This window comes from Urocitellus parryii, chromosome 11 (assembly GCF_045843805.1).
Source record: "Urocitellus parryii isolate mUroPar1 chromosome 11, mUroPar1.hap1, whole genome shotgun sequence".
Lineage (NCBI taxonomy): Eukaryota > Metazoa > Chordata > Mammalia > Rodentia > Sciuridae > Urocitellus > Urocitellus parryii.
The window spans coordinates 66,904,381-66,931,162 of record NC_135541.1 but is presented as its reverse complement, the minus strand read 5'-3'; the positions used below and the strand labels follow the sequence as shown (position 1 = coordinate 66,931,162).

At 35.5% G+C, this 26,782-nt stretch overlaps 2 protein-coding genes across 4 annotated transcripts in view; one reads left to right on the top strand and one right to left on the bottom strand.

Annotated features, from left to right (window-relative positions):
* Hs2st1 (heparan sulfate 2-O-sulfotransferase 1) overlaps nucleotides 1–13,101 on the bottom strand; it is a 181,144-nt gene extending 168,043 nt beyond the window's left edge. For both annotated transcript variants that reach the window (XM_077791112.1, XM_077791113.1), the window contains exon 1: nucleotides 12,681–13,101. In XM_077791112.1, coding sequence (XP_077647238.1) covers nucleotides 12,681–12,804 — 124 coding nt within the window. In that variant the 5' untranslated portion in view covers nucleotides 12,805–13,101. The remainder of the gene's footprint in view (nucleotides 1–12,680) is intronic.
* A 328-nt stretch (nucleotides 13,102–13,429) lies between these two features.
* The window catches only part of Selenof (selenoprotein F), a 35,157-nt gene continuing 21,804 nt past the window's right edge, over nucleotides 13,430–26,782 (top strand). The window contains exons 1-2 of one of the 2 annotated variants that reach the window (XM_026403334.2): nucleotides 13,430–13,806; nucleotides 16,122–16,289. In XM_026403334.2, the coding sequence (XP_026259119.1) occupies nucleotides 13,723–13,806; nucleotides 16,122–16,289 (252 nt within the window). In that variant the 5' untranslated portion in view covers nucleotides 13,430–13,722. The remainder of the gene's footprint in view (nucleotides 13,807–16,121; nucleotides 16,290–26,782) is intronic. The other variant, XM_026403333.2, reaches the window with a different exon arrangement.

The window sequence follows — 26,782 nt, the reverse complement described above, 5'->3', positions numbered from 1 at the left end:
AAGTAATCAGTAATTATACAAGGTTCAACACTAAAAATGACTTTAACTACAAAGCCTTCAGTATCATAGTTAAGAATACCATTAGCACAAATCACTTATGCTACAATGTCCTAACTCATGATTATATGCCTGATCTTCCTAAACTATCCTTTTATTACTAAATTAATACTTTTATTTTTATTCTGGGACCAAATGCCAAGTATGAAATCTGCCTTCCTGAATCCTTAAAGAAAACAAATATGCTATCACTCCAAATTTTACCTGAGAATTGGAGGAAAGGGTTATTTATAGAGATATTCTGGGAATGTAAGGATCTCAAAGCCCACAAAGAAAATGAACGAAAAACAGTTAATTAACATCTATGCAAAGATTTGACTATTTTTCCTACATAAATCAGCACTTTTTAACCATTTTGTATCACATATACATCTATAAATCTCAACTCATTTTCAGGACAAAGTAAGATTAAAATAAATAGTAAATGTGAAAGAATATAAAATTTAATTCAAATTAGAAATTAAATTGCAAACTTGTAATTACATCCAACAAGATTTAAGTCAAAAGTCTCAAAACTTGCTGTGTACCTCACATCACATACTACAACTGTTTTGTGAGTCAATAACTAAAATAACCTACTATTCTTATTTACTAATTTATATATACATACACACACACATATATACATATATATGTTGTTGATTGACCTTTATTTATTTATTTTTTTATATGTGATACTGAGAATTGAACCCAGTGCCTCACACATGCCAGGCAAGTGCACTACCACTGAGTCCATAGGCCCACCCCTCTTATTCACTAATTTTTAAACTACTTTTCATCTCAGAGGAGATTTTTTTGGAGGTAAGAATATTATTTTCTAGTAAAATGAATCAGATATTATTACTGTACATGCATATATGGTTACATGACTGATGTAACTTTATACCACATATAACCAGATGAATGAGAAGTTACACTCAATTTATGTATGATGTGTCAAAATGCATTGTTGTATATAACTAATTAGAACAAAAACATGTTATTTTGTCCATTAATTGGTCATTTTCAAAAAGTCTTCCTTCAATAAATATTATAATGCCCCCAAATTATCATTTATCTTAAAGTTTGAAAGGCTTTTCTCTAACTCTCTGCCTCATCTTTCATTTCTTCTATAAGCACCTAGAGGAATAAAACATAAAAGGACTTAATTTCTAGTGCTTGAGAGACTGTTAATTCATGTAAGAACACAAAACCTTGCATACTTGGTTAGGCAGGGAAATGAAATTTTTCAAATTAAACTGGCAATTCAGCATGGGAGAATTGACAAAGATGTTGTCCTAAGACACTATATAGAAAGAAAACCCAAGAAAAAAAGCCAACTAAAACTTTAAGATAAAAATCTACTTAGAAAATTCAGGGTCCCTTCATTCTAGAAGATAATATCACAAAGCTTAAGCTCCTCTAATTTCCCTCATTGAAACCTCTTCCAAAACTAAAATATAGGGCTGGGGATATGGCTCAAGCGGTAGCACACTCGCCTGGCATGCATGTGGCCCGGGTTTGATCCTCAGCACCACATACAAACAAAGATGTGTGTCCACCGAGAACTAAAAACTAAATATTAAAAATAAACCCTCTCTCTCTCTCTCTCTCCTCTTTAAAAAAAGAAAACTAAAATATAACCCCATATTTGTTTGCTTCTGTTTTGTTTTAACCTTCAAAGAGAAGAAATTTAACAGTGAATAGCTTTTATTCTAGCCTATGTATAACAAAACACAAAGGGAATACACACCAGAAATGTATCAACAAACCAGTAATACTTCTAAGTTATATTTATTAAGTCCAACACAAACATAATTTATAATTAAACATAAATATGTTGAGAATTAGTTTGTGGGATGGGGTTATGGCTCAGTAATAGAGTACTCGCCTAGCATGCATGAGGCATTGGGTTTGATCCTCAGCACCACATAAAAATAAAAAAACAACGATATTAAAGAAAAAAAATTAGTTTGTACCCGCATAGTCACTTAACTTCAAATCCATAACCACCCTGAGCAACATTTTAAGATGTTTTCCAACAGACTTCCCTTTCTCAACTGATATCTTATGAGTCACTAAAGTCATTTTTGAGTGTTTTGCTGCACAAAATCACTTATTTCTAGCTTAGTCATAAATTTAGGAATAAGTAATGGAAAAATATAAGGCAAAACTAATGGATGACTCCTAAAATAATAAACCCTTTAGAAGTGGACCTTATTGTCCCTCTACAACCAATTTAAGTTGCTACATAAGTACCCAATCAATGTGCAGTTTTCGAAACCACCAACTTCCAACAGAACCCAAGAGTGCCATGTAAAAAATATTGTCTCTGACTCTTTTTGTTCCAAGTACAGCGCAATCTAACTTCACTTAGCTAGAATTATGTCATCCAAAGTTGAATAATGCTGACCATAAGGTAAACCAGATACATTTTCTGTAAATACAACATAATAACTATAATTATCACCAGTGTCACCATCCCTTATGTTTCCTTTTCCCACTACTCAGTTTGGAATTGGGGTATTACAAAAGGAACACAGAAAAATCTTTGAAGAAGACTATCTACTCATGCATACACAGCAAGATTGTGATCAATCAACTCAATAATCACACTAACAGCAAAAGCAGACACCTCTTCTGGGGCCAGAGGTTTCACTGGCCAGTCTGAAAGAGCCTTTGAACCTAGCTGCATCTAAAGGGGTGCAATAAAGCATGACTTCTTAAAATCAGGGGCAGCAGGGATGGTAGAACCAAAGAATTAACTGTTATCCATTTGAAACTCTCATAAGGAAAGAGGGAGGTGGGGCTATCATGAGTAAGTCTTGCCTCTAACTTTCATTAACAATTTACAAGGGTCTATATCCAACATAATATAAAGATTATGAAGAAATAAACAAAGATGAAACACAAATCTTTCCCTAAATTTACAATATTAGTTTTAATCCAAATAATCCAATTGCACTCCTTTCTCCCCAAGTCAACCTAAAAATACACAAAGATCTAACCAGCTTTCACTAATGAAATAGAATACAGTGATTGGATTTACACTCCTATCTTAAATAAAACAGAATGGATAAAATATGTAGCAACAGTTTCTGGACACTGAATATTAAAACAGGAAATCAGCACAGAATGGTGACCCTTTAGCTAAAGGAGATGAGGTAGGTCCTATGACTGCCTGAAGAGTTTCCAGACTACAGACTACAGTATAGGGAGAATTCAGTCAAGTTCAGAATTCCAATAGTCTCCCTGAATTAAAAGAGCTAGAATCAGGAGTTCAGGAAAGCCAAAACAGCTTAAGTATGCTGAGTACTGAAGAGAACAGAGTTGCAAACAGAATTTTCAGCAGAATACCAATCAGTACATGCACATGAAGAAACTAACTGAGGCCTACAAAGAATCATTCAAAAGGTACAGGTGGAAAAATCCTTGGGGTTCACTAAACCAGTGTTCCCATCAGTCAGAGGGGGAAAACCTAGAAATATACAGGACACTGAAAAGAGTACTCTGAAGGAAACTACAAAGTACTGACCCTGTAATGGAGCAAAATCAGTCCTATACCAAATCAAAAGAAAGCAACTCGGAAATGACATAGACAATACAACTGCTATCAAAATAATAACAATATTCCATTTGCTCAGGAAAATAAGAACATGTTAAGGGCAAAAATGGAAGATACTTTTTAAAGATCCAAAATGAACTTCTAAAAATGGGGGGTGGGAGGAGTTGAAATTTTTTTTTGAAATACACTAAATGGGATTTATTTTTTTTATTGGTTGTTCAAAACATTACAAAGCTCATGACATATCATCTTTCATACATTTGATTCAAGTGGGTTATGAACTCCCATTTTTACCCCAAATACAAGTTGCAGAAACTAAATGGGATTTAAATCAGATTACAGGGGCTGGGGATACAGCTCAGTGATAAAGCGTTTGCCTAGCACATACAAGGCATTGGGTTTGATCCTCAGTGTTGCAATAAAAATAAATACATAAATAAAATAAAGGTATTGTGTCCATCTACAACTAAAAAAAATTTTTTAAAAATCAGATTACACACTGCTGGAAAGAAAAGGAGTAGTGAACTGAAGACACAGCAAGTATTTTAAAATAACACAAAGAAAAAAGACTGGGAAAAAGTGTAGAGTATTACTATACTGTGGAATGATTCCATGAGGCCTAATATGTATGTGATCTGATTTCCTGAAGAGGGAAACAAGCACAGAAGAACTATTTGAAGAAATAATGGTCCCAAATTTCCAAATGTTAAAAAAAAAAAAAACTATGAACCCAGAGGTTTAAGAAGCCTAACAAACCCCAAGTACAAAAAACATAGTGGCAAAGGCCTTTTTCAAATTACTTAAAACCCAGTGAAGAAAATCACAAGAATATATTACAGAAATAGTGGAACAAGATTAAGAACAATGGCAGTCTTCTCATTGAAAACAGGCCAAGCCAGAAGACAATGAAGCAAAAAGTGATGTTAAAGGAAAGCATCAACCTAGAATTCTACAACCAGCAAAAATATCTTTATAACACTACGGCTTAAAAAAAAGACTTAAAGGCTTTTTTAGAACACAAATCTGAAAAGAATTCATCACCAGTTTTTCAGTATGAATAATGTTAAAAGAAATCCTTAAAAGATGAAGGGAAAACGTACCCAATGAAAATCTGCATCAACACAAAGGAATGAAGAAAACTGAATAAATATATACATGAGTAAATAAATAAAAACTGAAAAAACCTCCTTAAAAGACCACTGATTACTTAAAGCAAAAATAACAACATACTATAAGACTTATATATATAAGTAAAGTATATAACAACAATAACAAGAAACCAGGAAAGAGGAAATTAAAATGTTGTCTAAGGTTCTTATACATTACATTAAGTGGTATAACATGAACCATAAACCCTAATGCAGCCACTTTAAGAAAGAACACATATACACAGCAAACAGCATCAACAGCAGCACATCAAATGAGATAAAATCTAATAAAAACAAACAAAAAAACTCTGTTAATCCTAAAGGCAGAAAAAGAGGAAAAAGGAAAACAGAATAGATGAGATGAACAGAAAACAAACAGCAGCTCAAAAATTTAAACCCAATCACATCAATAATTACATTAAAAGCAAATGCTTTAAATATCCCATTTATAAAGGAAATTATGAAATTAGATACTAGACTCAACTACATGCTGCCTATAAGAAATACTGTTTAAATATAAAAAGTCAAATAGTTAATATTAAAAGAATAGGGAAAGGTATATCACACTAACACTAATCAAAAGAAAAACTTAAATATCTAGATTAACATTAAAGTGCTGCCATAACAAAATACTAGACACTGGGTAATTTATAAAGAGAAACTTATTTCCTCACAGTACTAAGCCTGGGAAGTTCAAGATCAAGGCAGCAGTATCTGATGAGGGTCATGGGAGAAGGCAGAAGCCATCTCAAAACACCCTTGTACTGGAAATTACGTTTCCAGAACATGAATTTGGTTTCAGAGCAAAGAATATTATCATGGATAAAGAAGGTCATCTCATATGAAAAAGGGGGCTAATTATGTCAAAATAAATGAGGCAAAATGATAGAACTTAAAGGAGAAATAGATAAAGGTGAAATAGACAAACACAATTATTATGGAAGATTTCAAAATCATGCTATAACTGATAGAATAAGTAGGCAGAAAGAAAACCAAGGATACTGATAGAATACTACCAACCAACTTGAACTAATAGACCTTTATAGTACACTCCACCTGGTAATCATAGAACAAATGTTTTTCACATTCACTTGGAATTAACCAAGACAGTTTATATCCTTTAAAATAGATATTACAAAAAATATAAAATTAAAGAAAATAAATAAAATATTGCCCCCCACACACATCCACATATACATATTTCCTTCTTTTAAAGGATAGTCTTGCTTTGTTGCCCAGGCTAGCCTTGAATTCCTGTACTAAAACTTCCAAGAGACTAGAAGCTTGTACCACCACACCTGGCTTAAAATATTCTTTTAACCCATTAATCAAAATATTCTCTCTAAGCAACTTTTAAGAATAACATTGAGCTGCCCAGGATAGCACATGGCTATAATCCCAAGGACTTGGGAAACTGAGGCAGGAGAATTACAAGTTGGAGTCCAGCCTCAGCAACTTAGCAAGACCCTATCTAAAAACAAAAAATAAAAAGAACTGATGATGTAGCTCAGTAGTAAAGCACCTCTGGGTTCAATCCCCAGTACAAAAGGAAAAGAAAAAGAACAGGGGATGTACTCAATGGTAAGGAACCTTGGGGGTTTCATACCCAGAACAAAACAAACAAACAGAAAATAATAGAATACAATATACTGTTTTTATTAACCATAGTCACCATGTGGTACAATAGCTCTCTTGAATTTAATCTTTAGCTCAAAGTAAAATTTAGTGTCCCTTAACTAAACATCTCCCCAATTTCCACACCTTCCTATTCTGCTTCTCAGTTCAACTTTTTTAGATTCCACATATAAGTGAACAACACTGCAATAAATATGAGAGTACAGAAAGCTCTTTGACATACTGATTTTATTTTCTCTGGATATATAACCAATAGTAGAACTGCTATATCAAATGGTAATTCTATTTTATATTTTTTGAGGAACCACAATACAATGTTTTTCATAACGGCTATACTAATTTACCTTCCAAACAACAGTGTGCAAGGATTTCCTCTTCTCCACACTATCTCCAACACAGGTTAGCTTACATCTTTTTGATAACAGGCATTCTGACAGGTGTAAGGTAATATCTCATTGTAGTTTTAATTTGTATCTTTCTGATTAGAGATGTTGAGCATTTTCATACAACTGTTAGATATTTGTATGTCTTCTTTTGACAAATGTATATTCAGATCATTTTCTCTTTTTTTAATCAGATTAATTTCTTACTTTGATCATTAACCCATTATCAGATACATGGTTTGTAGATATCTTGATGTTAGGTAGTTTATATTGAGTTATAAAAGAAGTCTAAATAAATTTTAGGATTTATTTCAAAGGAATCAAAAAGCTCAAGTGTGCATGCCCCTTCTATAGTATACAGTTAAAACTGGTAAGTGATTGCCAGTTTAAAATCCCATTTCCAGCTTCATCTTTGCAGGTAGATAGTAACTAGTCCTCATTAACAGAGGAAGAATAAAGGAGGACAAAGAAGTTTAGAAGAGGACACCTACTCAGCCTTCTCTTCCATCTATCCTAGCTAAAAACAGACAACTTAAGACCAGAGGAGGTGGTAAAACCACAGATAATAGGTACCCAAGACCCTGAATCATCCACATAGATGAAAACCACTTGCTAAAATGGTAGCCCAATATTATGCTCATGTGCTAATGAGAATAACCCAGCAGAATGGAGAGGTATGATTATAAGAGAATGAGGGATCCAGGTGTGGTGGTGCATGCCTGGGGAGGCAGAGGCAGGAGAATTTCAAGTTCAAGGCCAGCCTAGGCAACTTGATGACACCCTGTCTCAAAATAAAAAATAAAAAGAGGTAGGGATGTAGCTCAAAGGTAGAGTGCCCAGACCCAATCCCCAGTACCAAAAACAACAACAAAACCCACCATATCTTTATAGTTCATCTATAGTTAACAAGCAGAAAAAAAACACATAAATGCAGGTACCAGTAGGTTGGTGGATAATTGTAAATAGTCTAACATGAACCACAATTATGAAGTTTATCTATAAGTATATTCTTCTGAAGTAGCTCTGAAGAGCAATCTTTCAATATTCATTATTATTTCAATTTTACTAAAAACCTATTAGAAAGCTTAACAGTGGTGGATAGACATCCTGGAATTATACTAATTGAAATCAACTGCTTCAGGTGACCACTCAATAGCACTAGGTATCCTATTCAAGACTATAAGTGAGGCACTAATTAGCAATTCTAGAATAACTGCATTCCTAACAGAAGCTACTGTGAAATTTCTTGTAAATATTGTTTGCATGATTAAGCACTTGTAAAAAGTTTAAAAATCCAAAGAGCAGTTTCACTTTGGCCCTGGAATTAGTTCTTTAGTAGACTTTTGAGATCATAATAACACAGTTCTCATCAGTGGAGATGACTACATCATCCATTTGGAATTACTTTCTTCAATTAAAAGGTTATATCCTGCCAGATATAGTGGTACACACTTGAAATCCCAGTTACTCAGGAGGCTGAAGGTGCACAAGTTCAAGGCCAGCCTGGGCAACTTGACCAGAACCTGTCTTAAAATAAAAAATAAAAGGGGCTAGGAATGCAGCTAAAAAGTAAAAGTAACCCCACCTAAGAATATTACTTGCTTAAATTAATTATTTGTGTAAATTTTAAAACTTCTGTACCGTCAAAATACACTATAATATAAAGACAAATGAAAGAATTAAGAGAAAAACAGATGCAAGACATACAGGGGTAGTAATTTTTTTAAATATTATTTTTTAGTTTTTTAGGTGGACACAATATTTATTTTATTTTTTATGTGGTGCTAAGGATCAAACCCAGTGCCTCATGCATGCTACGTGAGCACTCTACCTTTGAGCCACATCTCCAGACCAGGGGTAGTAATTTTAGCAATTAAAAAAAAAATTAAAACAACTAAAAATTAGTAAACTACTGATAGAAAAACTGACAAATGAAAATTAGCTAGCAAGTAAAAAGGCAATGAACATAAGATGTTCAACCTAATTACAAAGTAATGACATATAAGTTAAATTAACAACATACTTCACAGCCTCAAACTGACAAAAATTAAAAGCTGATAGCTTACAATGCATGTGGGTGTGTGCTGACAGTAAAGATTACTGTACCTTTTGAAAAATAAAAATTTTAGAAAGTAACAATATGTATGTATGTATGGTACTGGAATTAAATGAAGGGATTCTCTACCATTAAGATATATCCCCAGCCCTTCTTATTTTGAGACAGGGTCTCACCAAATTTCTTAGGCTGGATTCACTTGAAATTTTCAAGTCTCCCAAAACTGCTGGGATCAGAGGCATGCACCAACCCTCAATTAAATAATATATCCTTTGTTTTAGCAATCCCACATACAGAATTTATCCTAGTTAGGGGGAAAAAAATGAAATCAATGCAGGAAAAGTTAGACAGACATATAAGGAGAGTTCTTGTTCTTACCATTTGTAATACCAGGAAAGAAAAGGAACCTTAAAGGTGGGGAGGGCTGCAAATTTGAATATCCACTACTGATATAATAGCTTAATAATTTATGACACATTGATACATGTATACTTTGGAATACTATACAGCTATTAGAATATGTCAAATTTATACATACTACAATATGTCTATGTCTACAATATTAAATGAAAATAAGCAAAGTGCAGAGTAATAATGTATACCATGATCTCATATTTGTTCAAAAAAAAGAGAGAAAGGAAAAGGAAACTAATAAGAAGTTCTATTTATGTGCCTAATTTCCTAAATGAATACATACACCTTAGTTTTAAATACACCTACTGATCCATTAGAGGTCTCACCCACAAGATATTATGGTCTTATAATGTCTTTAATCTAGGTACATTAAAGGCTTTATTAGATATCAGCTAATACAATCCTTTGGAATCTTCTAAATGAAAAGATAATAAACAATAAAAACTAATTTTAAGGGAAAAATGTTCAACAGTTTTTTTTATGCCAAAATAAAACAATTTTAATGTTGCAATTTCAAACATAGAAAACCACAGAAGATCCTCTTCTCTGATAGCAGAAGGTATTTCAGTCATTTCATTGGATAATATGATTATGCTAGTTATATAAACACAAAAAGGGACAGACATTAAACCAATTTCTTTGTGTAAGAAATTGAATTTTCTCAGAATAATGCTCATTCTTAGCAACAAATGCATTGATATTACAACTCAAAAATTCTATTCAACTAAATCTTAGAATAATATAAAGTTTCAAGCAGCCTGACTTAAAGGAGCACTTCATTTGGAACCGGACATACCTGAGTTCCAATCCTGCCACTTACTAGGGATATGGTCTTGGGCAAGTTACATAATCTCCTACCCTATTCCTGGGGCTGCAAAAATAGTTTTCTGTGGTGTTCTTGGAAAATAAAGAGTATCACAGATGAAAAATGTCTAGTAATAAAGTCTATCACACTATGCCTTCTTCTTGCCTTTCTTTCCAAAGAGGTCAGATTACTTACTAACTGGCAATGTGTTTTTCAGTACCACCTTTTAGAAGACTTGGAAAACAAAAAAGAAAAAATCAGGCACAGTGGAGTACACTTGTAGTTAGTTACTCAGGAGGCTGAAGGTTGAGCAAGATCACTCAAGCCCCGGAAACTCTGGTCAGCCTGAGCAATATAAACCGCTTTTCCTTTAATTAAAAAAAAAAAAAAATCAAGACTACTAAGCTGATATAAAGTTATACATTCTATAGGCCATGTGTTTGCATTTTCCTTTTGGGGGGGAGAGGGAGTATGGGGGATTGAACTCAGGGACATCGGACCACTGAGTCACATCCCCACACCTATTTTTTATTTTATTGAGAGACAGGGTCTCATTTAGTTGCTTAGCATCTCCCCATTGCTGAGGCTGGCTTTGAACTCACAATCATCTGTCTCAGCATTCTGCATTTTCCATTGTTTTGTATTTGAGACTCCTTTTCTTGGATTATTTTAGAGATTTATTTCAATGAACGATTACTATTTTTGATATTATTATTCATTTTGATTCATGCTTACTTATTTCTGGTGAAATTTTCCTTAAAAAAATCGTAAGCAAGCACATTATGTTCTACCTGTTGCATTCTACATCTCCAAATAACTTTCTTTTTAAAAGCATTCATGTTGGGTCTGTAGAAACCACTTTCAAATATTATGGGGGGAAAAAGTGTTAGGTAAGGCAGAATATCAAAGCCTTAAGTCATTTTAACCCACTAAAATGTGTCTAAGAAATTAACACCGCAGAATTCTAAATAGCAATACAAAAAATTTTGATTTTAACTTTCAAGTACTTCTAAGAGGAGTCAATTTTTTTCCATGACTGGATGACACTAAATGGATCCAAATGCAAAGAAAAGCATACTGTCCGGCTTCTAATATTTAAAGTGAAGATTTTTCATGACACAAGACACATATTAATAAAATCAACAGAATTAACTCATTGTATTATTAATTAATTTTATTTTATTAGGTAAATAAATTGAATAATTTCAAATTATACTATAGAATTGAGGATTTACGATATTTTAGCCTCTTTTTCATATTTAGTTGAACTTCAATCAAATTTATTTGATGATTTTTGATACAATGCTCTTTAAAGTGTCTTCAAGTCTCTTGCAAAGTCTATCAAAATTGCAAACAGCTACTATATGGAAAATTACAATTATTTTCCAGTACATTTTTCCTAAAAAAAAAAAAAAATTAATCACCACCCACAACAGTTTCTGGCTGTTTTCCATATTTACTCCTTTGTTTAAGTTACACTGCTGAAGGTAATTTTTTACTTGCTTTTCAAAACATGTTCAAGTTGATGGTGAGGTGAAAGAGTATGCAAAAACCACTTCACATTATTTTCACACATGCAAATTACAACTTCTTGAGGTGATTTTAAGTGCCATATACATTTTCAAATCAAAATTCATCATTGTCATTCTTTAAAACTCCCTTTCCATCCTGAGCTCTTCCAAATGTCAAAGTTCTCTACTAATCGAGAGTACCTATTATCCGTTCTTTCTACTGGTCTTTCACAATTTTACACTCCAGCTTTTTGTATTTCAGAGCCCTTCGCCCATAAAAGCACCACTAACTGTTTAAGGTACTTAACTGTACAGTTAACTTTCCGCATTATCTTACTTTTCCTTTCATAAACTTCACTATAATTTCCTTTCAGCTTTCCTTCATCTTCTAAATTTACAACAATACTATCGCGAAGCAAAGTGTATATACAACCCTATCAGGAAGCCCAAATTAATCATTTAGCACAACTAATAATTTAAATACCCGGATGCCTCATTTAGATACTCGGTGGAAGCTTTTTACTTGATATCCTGTCCTACCAGGCCCGCCTGCCTCCAACGTTAATTGTAAGATCCCTTGGTGCCCCTAGCACAAGTGCAATTCGCTATAGTGTATTTCTTTTTACTCCCCACCATTCCTGGTGTCTCCTTCCATTTCTGCGCATCTTAGTGAACCCCCCCCACCCTCGTTGTCCCCAAGATTCTGTACCTAGATGTCCATTTCTCAAATTAGAATACCCCTCGCCTGATATTGGCGGGGCTTGGTTGTACTACTTCTAAGAGAACGCGCGAGCAGTTCTCTCTATTCCAGAAGCACCCGCTCCCCACTGAGTTCGGTCCTCCCTAGCTCGCTCTCCTTGGAATGCCTACTTCGGGGCAACCCCTTAGCTCCAAGAAGCCCAATCTTGCAACCTCTGCCCCTTGACCTAGAGCCCAGCAGGCTACTCAAGGTAATTCACCTAGTTCTTGGAGCTTGTGCTCTCGATGCCCCCAGTCCCAGCTCTCCTTGAAACCTCTCAGCTCCGAAGCCAGACCCCAGATTAGATGAAAGCCCGCTGCTCCAGTAGCAGTGCCTCCCCGGCCGGCCCCTTCCACACCACTCAGCCCATAGCGGCTCGGCTCCTCACCTAGCTTCGACCGGGACTCCTCCAGTTTCTGAATCTGGTTCTCCAAGAAGAGCATCGCTACCGCGAAGGCCACCACCGCCAGCAGCTGCAACTTGGGCGGCATCATAATCCTGAGGAGCCCCATGAAACCCGCTGCTCGGGATCAAGACATACCGCGGGGGGCGGGGAGCGGGGCCCCGGAGGCGAGGGAGACTCCGGGAGGAGTCCACGGAGCCGGGAGAGAGGCGAGGAGAGCGCCACAGGGAGAACCACCGCAGCGACCCCCCTTCTCGCCACTCGGGTCCCCCGCCCCCAGGCGCCAAGCACCAACAACGCCGGAGCCCGCTTCTCCACAGCCGCCCCCTCCAAAAGCCCGCGCAGCAAACAGCGCGAAGCGGCTGCCGGGCGCTCTACAGCCTCAGTTCCCGACCCCCACGCCCGCCTGCTTGCCCGCCCGCCTCCTTCTCTTCGTTCTTTCCCTCCCTCCTTTGCTCGCGGCCGCGCGTTCCTCCACCAGCGCTGCGGCTGCGACTGCGCTGCCCTCGGCCCCGCCCCCTCCCATCCCCCTCCGCCACCTCGCGCACGCATCTACGTACGCTGCTCGGCAACCAGAGGCCCCGCCCCCTCCTCCCATTCCGTAGTGTGCATTGGCCCGAAGAACCCCAGTGTTTCGCTGTCGATTCGGTTTACGGTTGAATTCTCCTGCCACAGGGCTCACCCAAGACGGCATTCCATTGGGTGAACCTGGAGAAGGAGGCAGGACTGAAACTGGCGAAGGCGGGGTTTCTTGGCTTCTGGACGAAGTGTCGTGAATGAAAGGATGGAGCCCGGAGAAGCGCAGAAGTGGGAAGTTTAGGAAAGTGCCTGATTTGAGTAATTGAAAGGAGACAATAACTGTCTTTATATTTGATTACCTTTAACCTTTCATATGTCTTTAGTTAATACTGTCTCTTCAAAATAAGAGATTTGATGGCAACGGCCTTCCGTGGCCTGTTTTCAATCAGGCTCTGAAGTGGTTGCCCCTAGCCGAGGGGTCCTCTGGGTAGCCAGAGATTTACGATAGATGATAGCGATGGCGGCTGGGCGAGGTGGATGGCTTGGGCCAGCTTTTGGGCTGCGGTTCCTGTTGGCTACTGTGCTTCAAGTGGTGAGTCTAGGTCACCTCCGCGACCGCCTTAGGGCGAGTAGGAGGGATTACTAATGAGGAACACAAAAATATTCGGTCCGGTTCGGGGGCCTCACTTGAGAAAAGGAGGGGGGCAGATTGGGCTTCCTTAGAACAGTGGCCGGAATGCGACGTGGCTTAATTCCGGGTTGAGTTTGTAGAGGCCGTCTTCTCCCGACAAGTCTTGGGTAGTTTTCTCTTACGTAGCTCTAGCTAAAAAGGATCACGGTGGAGAGGGGAAGCAGTAAAGCTTGGGAAAGAGTAAAGTTTTTTTTTTTTTTTAAGTAGGCAGAAATGCAAGGAACTTACTACAAGGCTCTAAAATCTTAAAAGGAAAAACCAGCAGATTTTTGCTAACGGTGAACACCTTCAATTACTTTCTCTTTCAGACTCTACTCCTGCGTCCTCGCGTATACACCAAGCAGTGTAATCAATATTTTTTTTCCATTAACAAAGTACATGGGTTCTTAATCTTTGACGACCCAATTTTTACTTATTTTATTGCTTACATAACAACTAGACATTGGCTAATTCCTCAAAGAAGTGTACATGAATAATGAAACTTAAGGCACTGTTGTGGCGAATTTGGTATTTATTATTTCAGTTTAATTCTTAAGGCATTCTCTACTGAGCCTGCTGAAAAGTTTTCTCCTAAGACAAAACTTTCTTTTATCCAAGGTTTATGGAAGTTGGGCACCACTTTGTTTGACCCGGGAATTTGGAAGCAACTTCCTGGGTTTTGCTTTTGCCATCTTGAGGAAAAGGTGGATTCTTCTCTAATAAACAGTTCATTACAATACTTTTATTCAGGCATTTTGGTGCTTTAAAATTACTGAACATTGTTCCCTGAACTTTGTACTCTTCAAGGTTTTTTCCCCATCTTAGGTCATTTGAATTCATCCTCATCAACAGAATTATAAAAAGGAATATTTCAAGCTTCCTTCTCCCAATTCACCATCTCTGGCTTTCAGTTAGCTGTGGCTGTGTAACTGTCCTCCAAATATTAGTGGTTTAAAAACAATGATTTCTCACCATTCTGTGTTTTCAACTAGTAGGTTAGTAGACCTGAACAGTTTGAGGGTCATCATCATTCATAGTTGGTGCTGTCAGCTGGGACCACTTTGTTCTTCTCTGTGTGAGCTGTCATCCTCCAAAAGCTAGACCAACTTTTTTTCCCTTTTATTCTCTTGACTGTGCTCCAAAATAGCAAAACCTTAAAATGCCTCCTTGGCTTGCCTTGGAAATCACATATATCATTTCCACCATGTAGTATTTGTTAAAGTGTTAAAGTAAGTCACAAGACCAGTTTACTTTTCAGGAAATAAACTGTCTATGTAGGAAGAGTGACAGAGTCACATTTCAAAGAAGAATACATACTCATACAGGAATTTATGGCCATTGAACAATGTACCACAGAGTGACCTTCACAAAATCCAAGCCAAAAATTGGTCCATTTGAATTCACTTTCCTTTCACTCTGAATCCAGTTAGTAATAAAGTCCTTAAATCTTTACAGCCGTTTTGTGTAGAAAGTATTGCTCATTGCTTTATCAATGAGGAAATTAATGCAGGGAGGGTAGCTTGCCAAAGTCACACATCTTGTAAATGGTGAAGCTGATACCTAAAACCAAAAAGTTTGATTTCTAATGTGTTCCTACTTCCCCTACCCCATCTCTTTTCTTATCCTTCTCCTGCTGAATACGTCTGTAGATAAGTCAATGTTATTTCATATAGTCCACATAAACAGGTGCTAAGCTCTTAAACAGGAATTATTTTTTCCTTACAAGGAAATTCCTTTTTAAAAACTAGTAAATGTTTATTAAAAGATATGTGATACATGTGTCATGAAAATGATGTATCTTGCTGGGCACAGTGGCACACAACTGTAATCCCGGTAATTCTGAAGGCTGAGGCAGAAGGGTGGCAAATTCAAGGCCTGCCTTGGCAATTTAGCAAGACCCTGTCAAAATCTTTAAAAAGGGCTCGAGATACAGCTCAGTGGTAAAATGCTCCCGAGTTCAACCCCACACCAAAAAAATTATTTATTTATATATTAGTCTACGGTTTTGCTAAATTAAAAAAGTGTTCAATTTATAAGAAGAAAGCTATAGAAGAGATGGGAAGAACCAAAAACTCATGTAGGGTTATAAAGTTCAAAACACTGAAAAACTTTACACCAGTTAATATTTCAGTAACTCATCTCCAGTGTATTACAATTTAATAACACCATTAACCTCTTTTTGGAAGTTTTATAATGTAAATGTAGAATTGTGATTTATTCTTCATTTGTATTTTCAGGTGTCTGCTTTCAGGGCAGAATTTTCATCAGAGGCATGTAGAGAGTTAGGCTTCTCTAGCAACTTGCTCTGCAGCTCATGTGATCTACTTGGACAGTTCAACCTACTTCAGCTGGATCCTGATTGCAGAGGATGCTGTCAGGAAGAAGCTCAATTTGAAACCAAAAAGGTACTGCTTCCTATTATATCTTTTCCATTAGATGTTTTAGTTGGAATAACTTGACTAAATTGCTTAGTACACTTAAGCATAAAGAATTTTCTTACCTTTGCCTGGCTCCCTAGCACAATCAAAGTCATTACAAAGGAAATGTATGATTATATACTGGGCTTCTATTCGTTTTCCATTCAGCAGACAGGGGAACAGAGTCACGATAGCATGCCTGGATCCCACTCCTCTCCAGTCAACTTCTGACCAAATGAAGACACAAAAATAATCAGTTAAATACTTTTGTGCATTTGCAGCAAGAAGTCAGTTTTATGATGAAATTTGATATGAAAGCAAGGCACATGATGTAGGCAATAAATTATAATTCTAAATGTGGTTAAGAAGGCTGAGGATATAGCTCAGTGGTAGAGCACCTGCAGCATTTGTAGGGCCCTGGGTTCAGTCCTCTGTATCACACAAAAAAAGAAAAAAGTGCTTAACAATCTTACTTACATACCCATTATTAATAATTCTGAATACCTACACTCACTTTAAAATTTGAAAACTGAGTCAAGGATAGGTAGTTCTATCCAACAGAATTTTTGTTTTGAGTGTATTGTTTAAACAAATAGTGAACTTGCTCAAGTTTTAAATCTTTTCATTAAAATCCTTAGATTTCTTAAAATTTTAAAGTAGTCTCAAAAGATCATTTGTTTTATCCAAATAAAGCTGATTTGGGGTTAGGAGTGGTGATATACATCTATAATCCCAGAGGCTCAGGAGGCTGAGACAGGAGGATCATGAGTTCAAAGCCAGCCTCAGCAAAAGCAAGGTGCTAAGCAACTCAGTGAGACCCCATCTCAGAAATGAAATACAAAAATGGGGCTGGGGGTATAGCTCAGTGGTCACGTGCCCTTGAGTTTAATCCCCAATATTCCCCCCAACCCCCACCAAAAGAAAAAAAAAGGAAAAGAAAAAACTGAATTAGTGATTGGTGGCATAGCTCAGTGGTAGAGTGCTTGCCTGGCATGCACAAGGATCCATGTTCAATTCCCTGTACCACCCCTCCACTAAAAAAAAAAAAAAGATCTCTGGGTTGAGGAAAAAATTTAGCATCTTTCTACTAAGTTTCCTCTTAGTATTCTCTTTCACTTGTATATGCTGAATTTTATTTAAGGTGTTCATTTATATAACTTTGAAACAGGATATTTTCTCATGATTAGATAGTTATGATTTATTTCTAACATTAAATACATTTTTGTAGTTCTAAAAGAAAAACAAGAGCCAGGCACACACCTATAATCCCAACTACAACGAAATTTGAGGCAAGAGGATCATAAGTTCAAGTCCATCCTGGGCAACCTAGTGAGATACTCTCTCAAAATAAAAGAGAAAAAGAGCTGGAAATACAGCTCAGTGGTAGAGCATTCCAGAGTTCAGTCCTCAGTACTGCAAAAAAGACAGGCCAACGAGCTTTTAAAATGTAAGTATTCAGTCCAGCCAAGAGTTAACATGTGACTTCTCAGTTTCTCAATATCATAAACCTGAAACTCTCAAGTGTCCGGAAGATTCCAGCTTGATGTTTAGATTCACATAGTTTATATTTAGATTTCCATATGTGTAAATTACTCTTTATTGCATATAAATAAAATATAAATAACAAGTATTAAAACTTGATTTTAAATACATTTAAAACGGGATTTAGCTTTTGATGAGATACCCATATGGACAGATTATTTCTTGTGCCCGTATACAGACCCAGTAAACAGAGTTAGGATAGTAGACATGCTTTTTTCAGAGGTGGCTCCAGCTTCAGCTTTAGCCCTCAGCTTCAGTCATTTAACCCCCAGTCTTTTCTCTAGGCGCTTTTATATGCAGTCCCAACTAAAGAAGACACACTGCCAACAGTTTACGTAAGGGCGCACATATTGACAAGTTAACTTTTATGACCTTGAGTATATAGGCTGAATCAGTGGGGTTTGGGCCTTGACTAACAGCCAGTTCCTAGCCCTGACTACACACTGAAAACATAATAGCCTGCTGGAAGCTTCAGCAAAGGGAGCCTAAAACTATAGCCATTTGGGGCCTGACCCAACATTACTGAAAGAAACTTTTTGAGTTATCATCTCTTCCTTGTTCTATGGACCATACTACTCAGTGATTATTCATCAGGACCCTAAATTTATAACAAACCACATTCCCTTAAAATTAATGGCAAATTGAGAACTTCTACCCTTTAATGTACAGTATGTCTAAGCTATAAACCAAGTACATATAAAAACTATTTATTGTTTTTTTTTCTCAGTACTCCTTCATATACTCAGATTTTATATGGTAGTTTTAGTGAAATCAAATTTAGGTCACATGGTTTTAAAACTAATTATATTCTTATTCAATTTTCATTATTAATTGAGCTATGTGTTATATATAGATACCTTTCAACAATAACAAAAGGCAAGTAGTCTGCCAGTTAATATGTCAAACTAATTACAAGCTAAAGTATTTAATGTCTAAAAACAAGTGAATCTATGTCCTAATAATTTTTTTGTGTTAAACCCAGTGTTTTTTTTTCCCTTTATTCCTAACACCTAGTCTCCAAGACATATTTCTTTTAACCATTTAGTAGTACCTTTTGTACAAAAATTAGTGAATTTTTTTTTAATAACTCTAGTGGAACCAACAGAAAAAACACTTAGAATTATGCTGCAAGTATGAACATACAGCATGTTGGGCAAGCCTCCATTTAAAAGCAAACCACTTTCAAAAATAATTATACTTGATTTAATATGTGTAGTACTTCTCTCAATTATTGACACTTGATCATAGGTAACAGAATACATATAATAAATATTCTTCTATTTCACACAGGCTTAAGGCTTAATTTTTAAGTACTAGTTGAATTTAGTCCTCACTTAATCATAGTAAAAATCTGTAGTATATAATCCTAGTGTTTTATATCAGAAATGCTAAAAAATACTTAAACATGGCTCTGTGTGTGAATCATTGAGAATATAATTTTTTAGAAGAAAAATTATAGTTTACATAATGTTTTAGTTTCTTGTATTATAAATAAATGTTACTAGAACTTTTGATTCTTGCATAGTTGAATGCACTGAAGGTCTACCCAAGGATAAGGCCTATCATTTTTAGTAATGGTCACTCATTTTACAGTTTCAATTTAGTCTTTGGTAGCTGGCAGCATAAAATTTTTGAAAAATATATGTTTCTAATAAAAACGTAAACTGTCCAAAGTTCTTTATCATTCTTCCAGTAGATATTGCATTATTTTTTTAATTTGATCTTCTCTTCCCCATTTTGATCATAAAGGACCTACTTTACCATAAAGGATCTGCATTTCATATACTACTTAGAATGAAGTTTTGTGGGGGTTTTGTTGTTGTTGTTGTTGTACGGGGCATTGAACCTAGGGACTCTTAACCACTGAGCCACATCCCAAACCTTTTTGAGAAAGGGTCTCACTAACTTTCTGAGGCTGGCTTTGAACTTGCAATCCTCCTGCCTAAGCCTCCCAAGCTGCTGGGATTACAGGTGTACACCACCACATCTCTCTAGAATGAGATTTTTGTTAAGCTATTTTACTGTTGTTTTAACTAGCTTTGCTCACAAGTACATGCCTTGGTATGGTTTGTGAACAATAATAAGGTTATTAATTATAAGGAAAAAAACAATTTGTAACTTAAAGAAAAAATATAAACTAATAAAAGTACTTGAATTTTAGTGCTATTTCTATGCATTTAGTGTTATGGATTGGATGTGAGTTGTCCCCAAAAGTTCATGTATGAGGCAATGCAAGAAGATTCAGAGGAGAAATGATTGGGATTATGTGAGCTTTAATCCAGTCAGTGAATTAATACCTTGATGATATTAACTGAGTGATAACTGAAGGCCCATTAGGTTGTGACTGGAGGAGGTAGATCATTAGGGGCATGCCTTTGGAGTATATATTAGGTATATGGCAAGTGGAGTCTCTTTCTGCTTTCTGATCATCATTCGAGGTGCTTCCTTCCACTGCACTCCTCTGCCCTGATGTTTAGCCTTACCTTTAGCCCTGAGGAATGGAGTTGGTTCTCTATGGACAGACCTAAAACCGTGAGCTCCCAAATAAACTTTTCCTCTTCTAAAATTGTTCTTTTCAGGTCTTTTAATCACAAAAGTGAAAAAGCTGACAAAGCAGTATTTACTAAGTCTCATGACTTAAGATTTCTATGAAGAATCTGAAGGTGGAAGGGAAGGCATCAAAAAGATACCCAATCCCATTGAGTAGAGTTCTTCCCGTTGATCTTATATTTGAACTTCTTGACCAACAATCTTAACTGCCTGGTTTAGAGAAAGAAGTGAATGTTTTGACACATGAATTCCACAGTTGAACAACAACACTAGAGGAGGAGACAGCTAGAAATCAGAAACAGACTGTATCTTGCAGTCTCTCTCTTAGTTTTTGCTTTTACACATTCTTTACTTCACTATTGCCTGGCTTTTTCCCTGAGGTAAGAAAAGAAGCTGCATCATACTACTTCCTCTGGAAAAGGACTAATTCTTCCTTGTTTACATTTTTAAAATATTTTCTGCAAGAACCAGTTATTGCCTGAGTTATTTGTTAGGTTATGGAATAATGAAAGAAGCTATTAACTTCTCCAATAGTTGAATGAATGGATTGGTGCACTAGGAAGCAATAGATGAAACAGTTCTCAGTTATCAAAGTATTACAGGAGTAGATACTATGTAAACAATCCCATAGACATGTTATTTTTTTATCTCTCAATTACTATTACTAAATCTTAAACTTTTTTTAAAGATTTAGCTCAAGTGTTTCCCTTTTCTGAGAATCTTTCTAATTTCCTCCTCTGCCAAGTTGCTAGCTATACCTACATAGTATATCTCTTGTTTTGACTTCCTTTCTTTCCCAATAAATATACTCTTTGAAGTCTAAGACTGTTTTATGATGTGTTTCTGAATTCCCAGCCTTTAGCACACATAATTTCGTAAGTTTTTGTCCTAGAATAGGCTGTTTTTACTAAAAACAAGTTAGAAAAGGTGATTTTTTAACTTATGTTAAAATATGCTAGAATTTTGTAATTGCTTCATAAATACCTTTTCATATGTTTCATTTACATAACCTGAAAGATATTTAAAATTTTGAAAGAACAAGAAAATTTGTCTCCATATTGGCAGTTATCCATTGGAAACATGCTTTGGTTATAATTATCTATCTACAAATATAGAGCCTTCATTTCTACATTTTATTTAAAAGGCTATAATAAACACCCTCGATCTACCTAAAAAGTCATATGTTGATTTTTTAGCACAACTTTTTAGTGATTCCAGTTCTTTTTGAAAGTATACATGACTTTCAGATTAAAATAGTTTCCTAGGATTTTCCTGAGGATAAACATAAATCAGATATTTCTGTGTTAAGGATTTTTAAGCTTTTGTTTTTTAATATTTATAAAATTAAAAATAGAACTTAAAAATAGATGCATTATTTTTCTCATCTTTTTGTAATCTCGATAATTCTGTGACCTTTACCTTGTTATAGCATCTAAGTCCTTTTTCCCTGTCTTTTCATTTGTTTATGTTTTTATATCTTGAAGATTTTGGCTTCTTTCAGACATTGTTATGTAGAAATTTTGCATTTCTCCTTATTATACGCCCCTAATTCTTTAGCTTACTCTTGTTCTGGTTTTGTTTTTGTTTTTTAGGGTTCTGTTTGTTTGTTTGGGTTTTAACAAGATCCTTGTAGTATTATTGTTTCTTGTTGTTTTCTTCTTCTTCTTTATTTGTGTGTGTGTGGGTACGAGCGTGCGCAGGGAGAGGGGAGCTACTGGGGACTGAACCCAGGTCCTCTGTGCCACTGAACGACATCCCCAGCCCTTTATTTTTTTATTTTAATACAGTCTCAGGGCTGGGGCTCAGGAATAACACACTTGCCTAGCTTGTGTGAGGTACTGGTTTCAATTCTCAGCACCACATATAAATTTTAAAAAATAAGTAAATAAAGGTCTATCGACAACTAAAAAATTAAAATAAAAATTTAAAAAAAAAAAAACAGTCTCACTAAGTTTCCAAGGCTGGCCCTCAACCTTGGGATTAGATCCTTCTGCTTCACCCTCCCAAAGTAGCTGGGACTATAGGCTTGTGCCAACACACTATACCAAAATAAGGTTTTAGCACTTTTGCATTTACATATACTTTGTTTCAGAACAGTTATTCTAAAGGTCAAGCTTGTTAACAAATCAGAGCTGTTTGGTAGAAATAAGAATATGCCTAGCTAAATTACTCATCTGTATAATTGATAATCAAATTATTTCACCTTAACTTGTTATTTATTCTTTCTTGATTGAATTAGGGAGTTTAGAATAGTGGCCAAGACACTGGATCTACAACCAGACTACTTCAGTCCAGATCCTCTCTGCTACTCAAGTGGTATTCTTGTACAAATTAATTGATCACTGTGTCTATTTCCTTAAACATTTTTTTCAAGGCTATTGCTAAAGAAGAGCTTTTTTTTCCACCCCCAGTGGAGAGATTCAAACCAGAACCCTTGTGCATACTAGGCAAATAATGCCACTAAACACCTCAATTCTCGTAGGATAAAACTATTCTGAAAATTGAAAGAGGCCCATATTTTAAAGTAAATTTAGAATAAAGTATACATTGTTTATTTTCAAACTAGGGAAAGTCTTGATATTTTTAATTTTTTCCACTGCTAGTCCTCTGCTATTTATTTATATTGTTAATCTACTATCTGATAACAGATTTCAAAGGTTCAAGGTAATTTTGGTGGAGAAAACTTTGGAAAGTGACTTTTTTCTTCTTCATAACGCAAATCCTACAGATGGAGAAGAGATTTCTTTTGTTTGAGTCTTGGAATATCATGATCTCATTAACAGTACCAATCAAAGTCTAAGCTATTATCATACCACTACTTGCTAACTTACCAACTTAATATAGTAGCATTATCATTTTCAGTGTGTACTATACTATGCCTTGATATTTAAATGTACTCTGAGCCAGAGACAATAGAAAGGTAATATTAACATGTGTATAGTTCATTAGAAGTTTATCCTCTTCTTTTGGTAATAGTTTTTTAAAAAATTCAATTTTAATCTCTGCTCCATTGCTTATTGACTTGGTGACTTTGAGCTAGCAAATACTCCAGAATCCTCAGTTTTGTTGTCATAATTACTTTGGCTCACCTTTGAGTGTTTATTTTATACTGATTGTATGCTAAATATTTTACCCACACTGTTTAATCCTTATAACAATTCTATAATGTAGATACTTCTGTACTTTTGACATAAAAAGAAACTAGGACATAATCTGCCCAAAGTTATATGGCGGTTAGTTGCCAGAACTTGATTGCATCTCAGTTTGACTCTGGAGCTCCCTGTTTTTAAACTTCTATGCTATTTTTCCTATCATTTTGAAAATGTTAATAGTAGTACTTCACAGATTTTCTGTAAGAAGCCAAGAGAGTTAAATATAAAACTCTAGACTGACATTGCATTTATAGTTGACTAATTATTAGCAAAAATGCATTACTAATTTTTATCTAAAATTATTAAATCTTTATTTCTCAATTTATCACAGGTAGTAGTGGCTTCTCTTAACTGATATTTTTCAAAAATATATCTAATTTTACTTTAGTTAAGGCCCATATGAACAAACCTTTAAATAAGTGATATAATTTTCTTAATTTTGATAAAAGAGCAAAAAATTTTTCATTGTTTTCAATTTTACATGGAAATTCTGTAGTTCTTTTTAAGGTAATTCAGAAGTTAGGTTAAACAGTATTATTCAAGACAATGGCAAATTTGAGGTTTTAACTTGTCAGAAACTGATTCCTGTTGCTGTGTAAAACACAGAAGGATGAAATGGAAGTTAAGCTAACTGTGTGTGAAATTATAGTCACTAAAGAGATTTCACAGTTGCTTAAAATAGCTTTATTTCTGTACTGTTGGTAGCATTAATACCTGAACTGATTCCTTCAAAGGAAACAAAAAATACAAAAACCTTCAACAGATTATTCTAATATAAAAACATTAACAAAGTAGGGTTTTTTCTGACATAATGTTTGTCAGCATTTCAAAGTATTTTAAGTATCACTTAGACATTTGAGTTGCTACAATATTAAATCATGACACAAATATTTACTTCAAAGGCCACTAACATTCTTCAAGTTGTTATTATAGGAAGGTACTGTTCCAAGTACTTTTTGGTGGGGGGGAGGGGTACTAGGGATTGAACTCAGGGGCACTTGACCACTGAGTGATATCCCCAGCCCTGCTTTGTATTTATATTTAGAGACAGGGTCTCACTGAGTTGCTTAGCACCTCGCTTTTGCCGAGACTGGCTTTGAACTTGCAGTCCTCATGCCTCAGCCTCCTGAGCCACTGAGATTACAAATGTGCTCCACCGGGCCCAGCTCCCAAGTACTTATAAGTGAATTTGTTCATATGGCACTCATAACAGGGCATGATGGCACATGCCTGTAATCCCAGCTACTCGTGAGGCTAAGTTAGGCAGGAGGAGCAAGTTTGAGGCCAGCCTGGGCATCCTGTCTCAGAATAAAAAATTTTTTAAAGAACTGGAGGTATAGCTTATTGATAGCATACTTGACTATCATACATAAGGCCTTGGGTTCAATTTCCAGTAGTGCAAAAATAATAATAGTGGTAGTAACAATCATGATTGATAAGTATCAATAGAATCCCCATTTCATAGTTGAGTCAAGCCAAACAAATCTTGCCTGACTCATAGAGCTAATAAGTGGCTATACATATACGTATAATGCATTTGTGTAACAATTTTAATGTTTATTTTGCGAAGTTATTCATTTTAACTGAAAGTAAGTTTATTTTTACATCTGCCTTTAATATGAAAAATAAATGTAGTCTGTAAGTATTTACAAATTAGGATCTGCCTTTAAGTATATTAAAACATTTTGTCACACTTGCCCTTTTTTTTTTTTTTTTGTATTGGCAATTGGACCCAGGAGTGCTTAACCACTGAGCCACATCTCCAGTCCTTTTTAACTTGTTATTTTGACCAGGGTCCACTAAATGCTTAGGGTCTTGCCTAGTTGTTGAAGCTGGCTTTGAACTTGGCAGTCCCTGCTTCAGCCTCCCAAGCTGCTAGAATTGCAGAGTGGGAGGCAGAGGAAGATTTTTCTTACTGTGTTATGCCTTTTTGTACTATTTCTTTTACGTTTCTGTTTCCAGATGCATTGTTTCTTTAAAAGAATTCAATGAGATATGTGCTATAAACAAAATATACACATGTGCCAAATGTTTTGTGTGTTAATTTCTAATATTTGTAACCTTTCTTAAAGATGATAATTGCAGGGCTAGGGTTGTGGATCAGTAGTAGAGCGCTCACCTTGCATGTGTGAAGCCCTAGGTTCGATCCTCACCACCACATATAAATAAAGGTATCGTGTCATCGACAATTTAAAAAATTTTTTAAAAAGATAATTGCTCCCTTTATATAGCAAATTAGCACAGAGAATCAAAAAATCAGCTTTTGTTGCCATATATTAATACCTTCGTGTTCAGTTTTTGAAGCTAATAAAAATGCTGGGCCATATTTTCACTGGATCTCAATTTCTCAAATTAACAGGATTATAGGTTGTATTTTTCAAACTTTTAGGAGCAAAAAAGACATTTACTGCATACTATATAGAAAATAGTTCAGCATTTTCTAAAGTATTTTAATCTATTACCTATGATATTCAAGGTTGGAGTTATTTTTTACCAATTCTTTGAAGATTTGAACCTCAAGAAATGTAGCAATTGAGTTTGTTCAAGTTATTTTCTTTCATTGTGTGATATTTCCTAAGCATCAGAAAATTGAGTGCATTGCTCCATATGATGGCTTAAGTCATTTATATTTGTACCTGAAGTCTAGGGAGACCAGAGGGCGTAGATTTGGTGGTGATGGTATGGGTACATCAGTATTATATTGATTTCCAAGTGAAAGTCTTAATACAGTCTTACCCCCTTGTTGTAGGTATATATACAAGTCCTATTTATCATCACAGTATTAAAAGAAACCTAGTTCTTTTTTCCCTTGGTTTCATAGTTAGAATGGGCTGATCTAGAAGGCAGTGAAGTTGAGAGTATTTTCATTTTCCTTTTGTTTTGTTTTTACACATTTTCATTGAGCTTTTTAGTGGGATATTGATTTTATCTTTGTGGAACAAGTCCCCCAGTTTATTCTTACCTTCTTTAGAATCTAATTTAAAGTAAATGTTACTGTTACATTTTGGATTTGCAGTATCCCCTTGAAACACTGTGTTGGGTGATGCAGTAGTGTTTAGAGGTGAAAAGACTGGATTGTGAGAGTTCTAACCTCATCAGTGGATTAATAATTTTGTATAGACAATTGGATGGTAACATAGGCAGGTGGGTTTGGCTAAAGGAAATAGGTCACTAGTAAATGTATCTGTCCCTGGTCCCTTCCTGCCTCTCTGTGTTTCCCAGCTGCCCTGATATGAG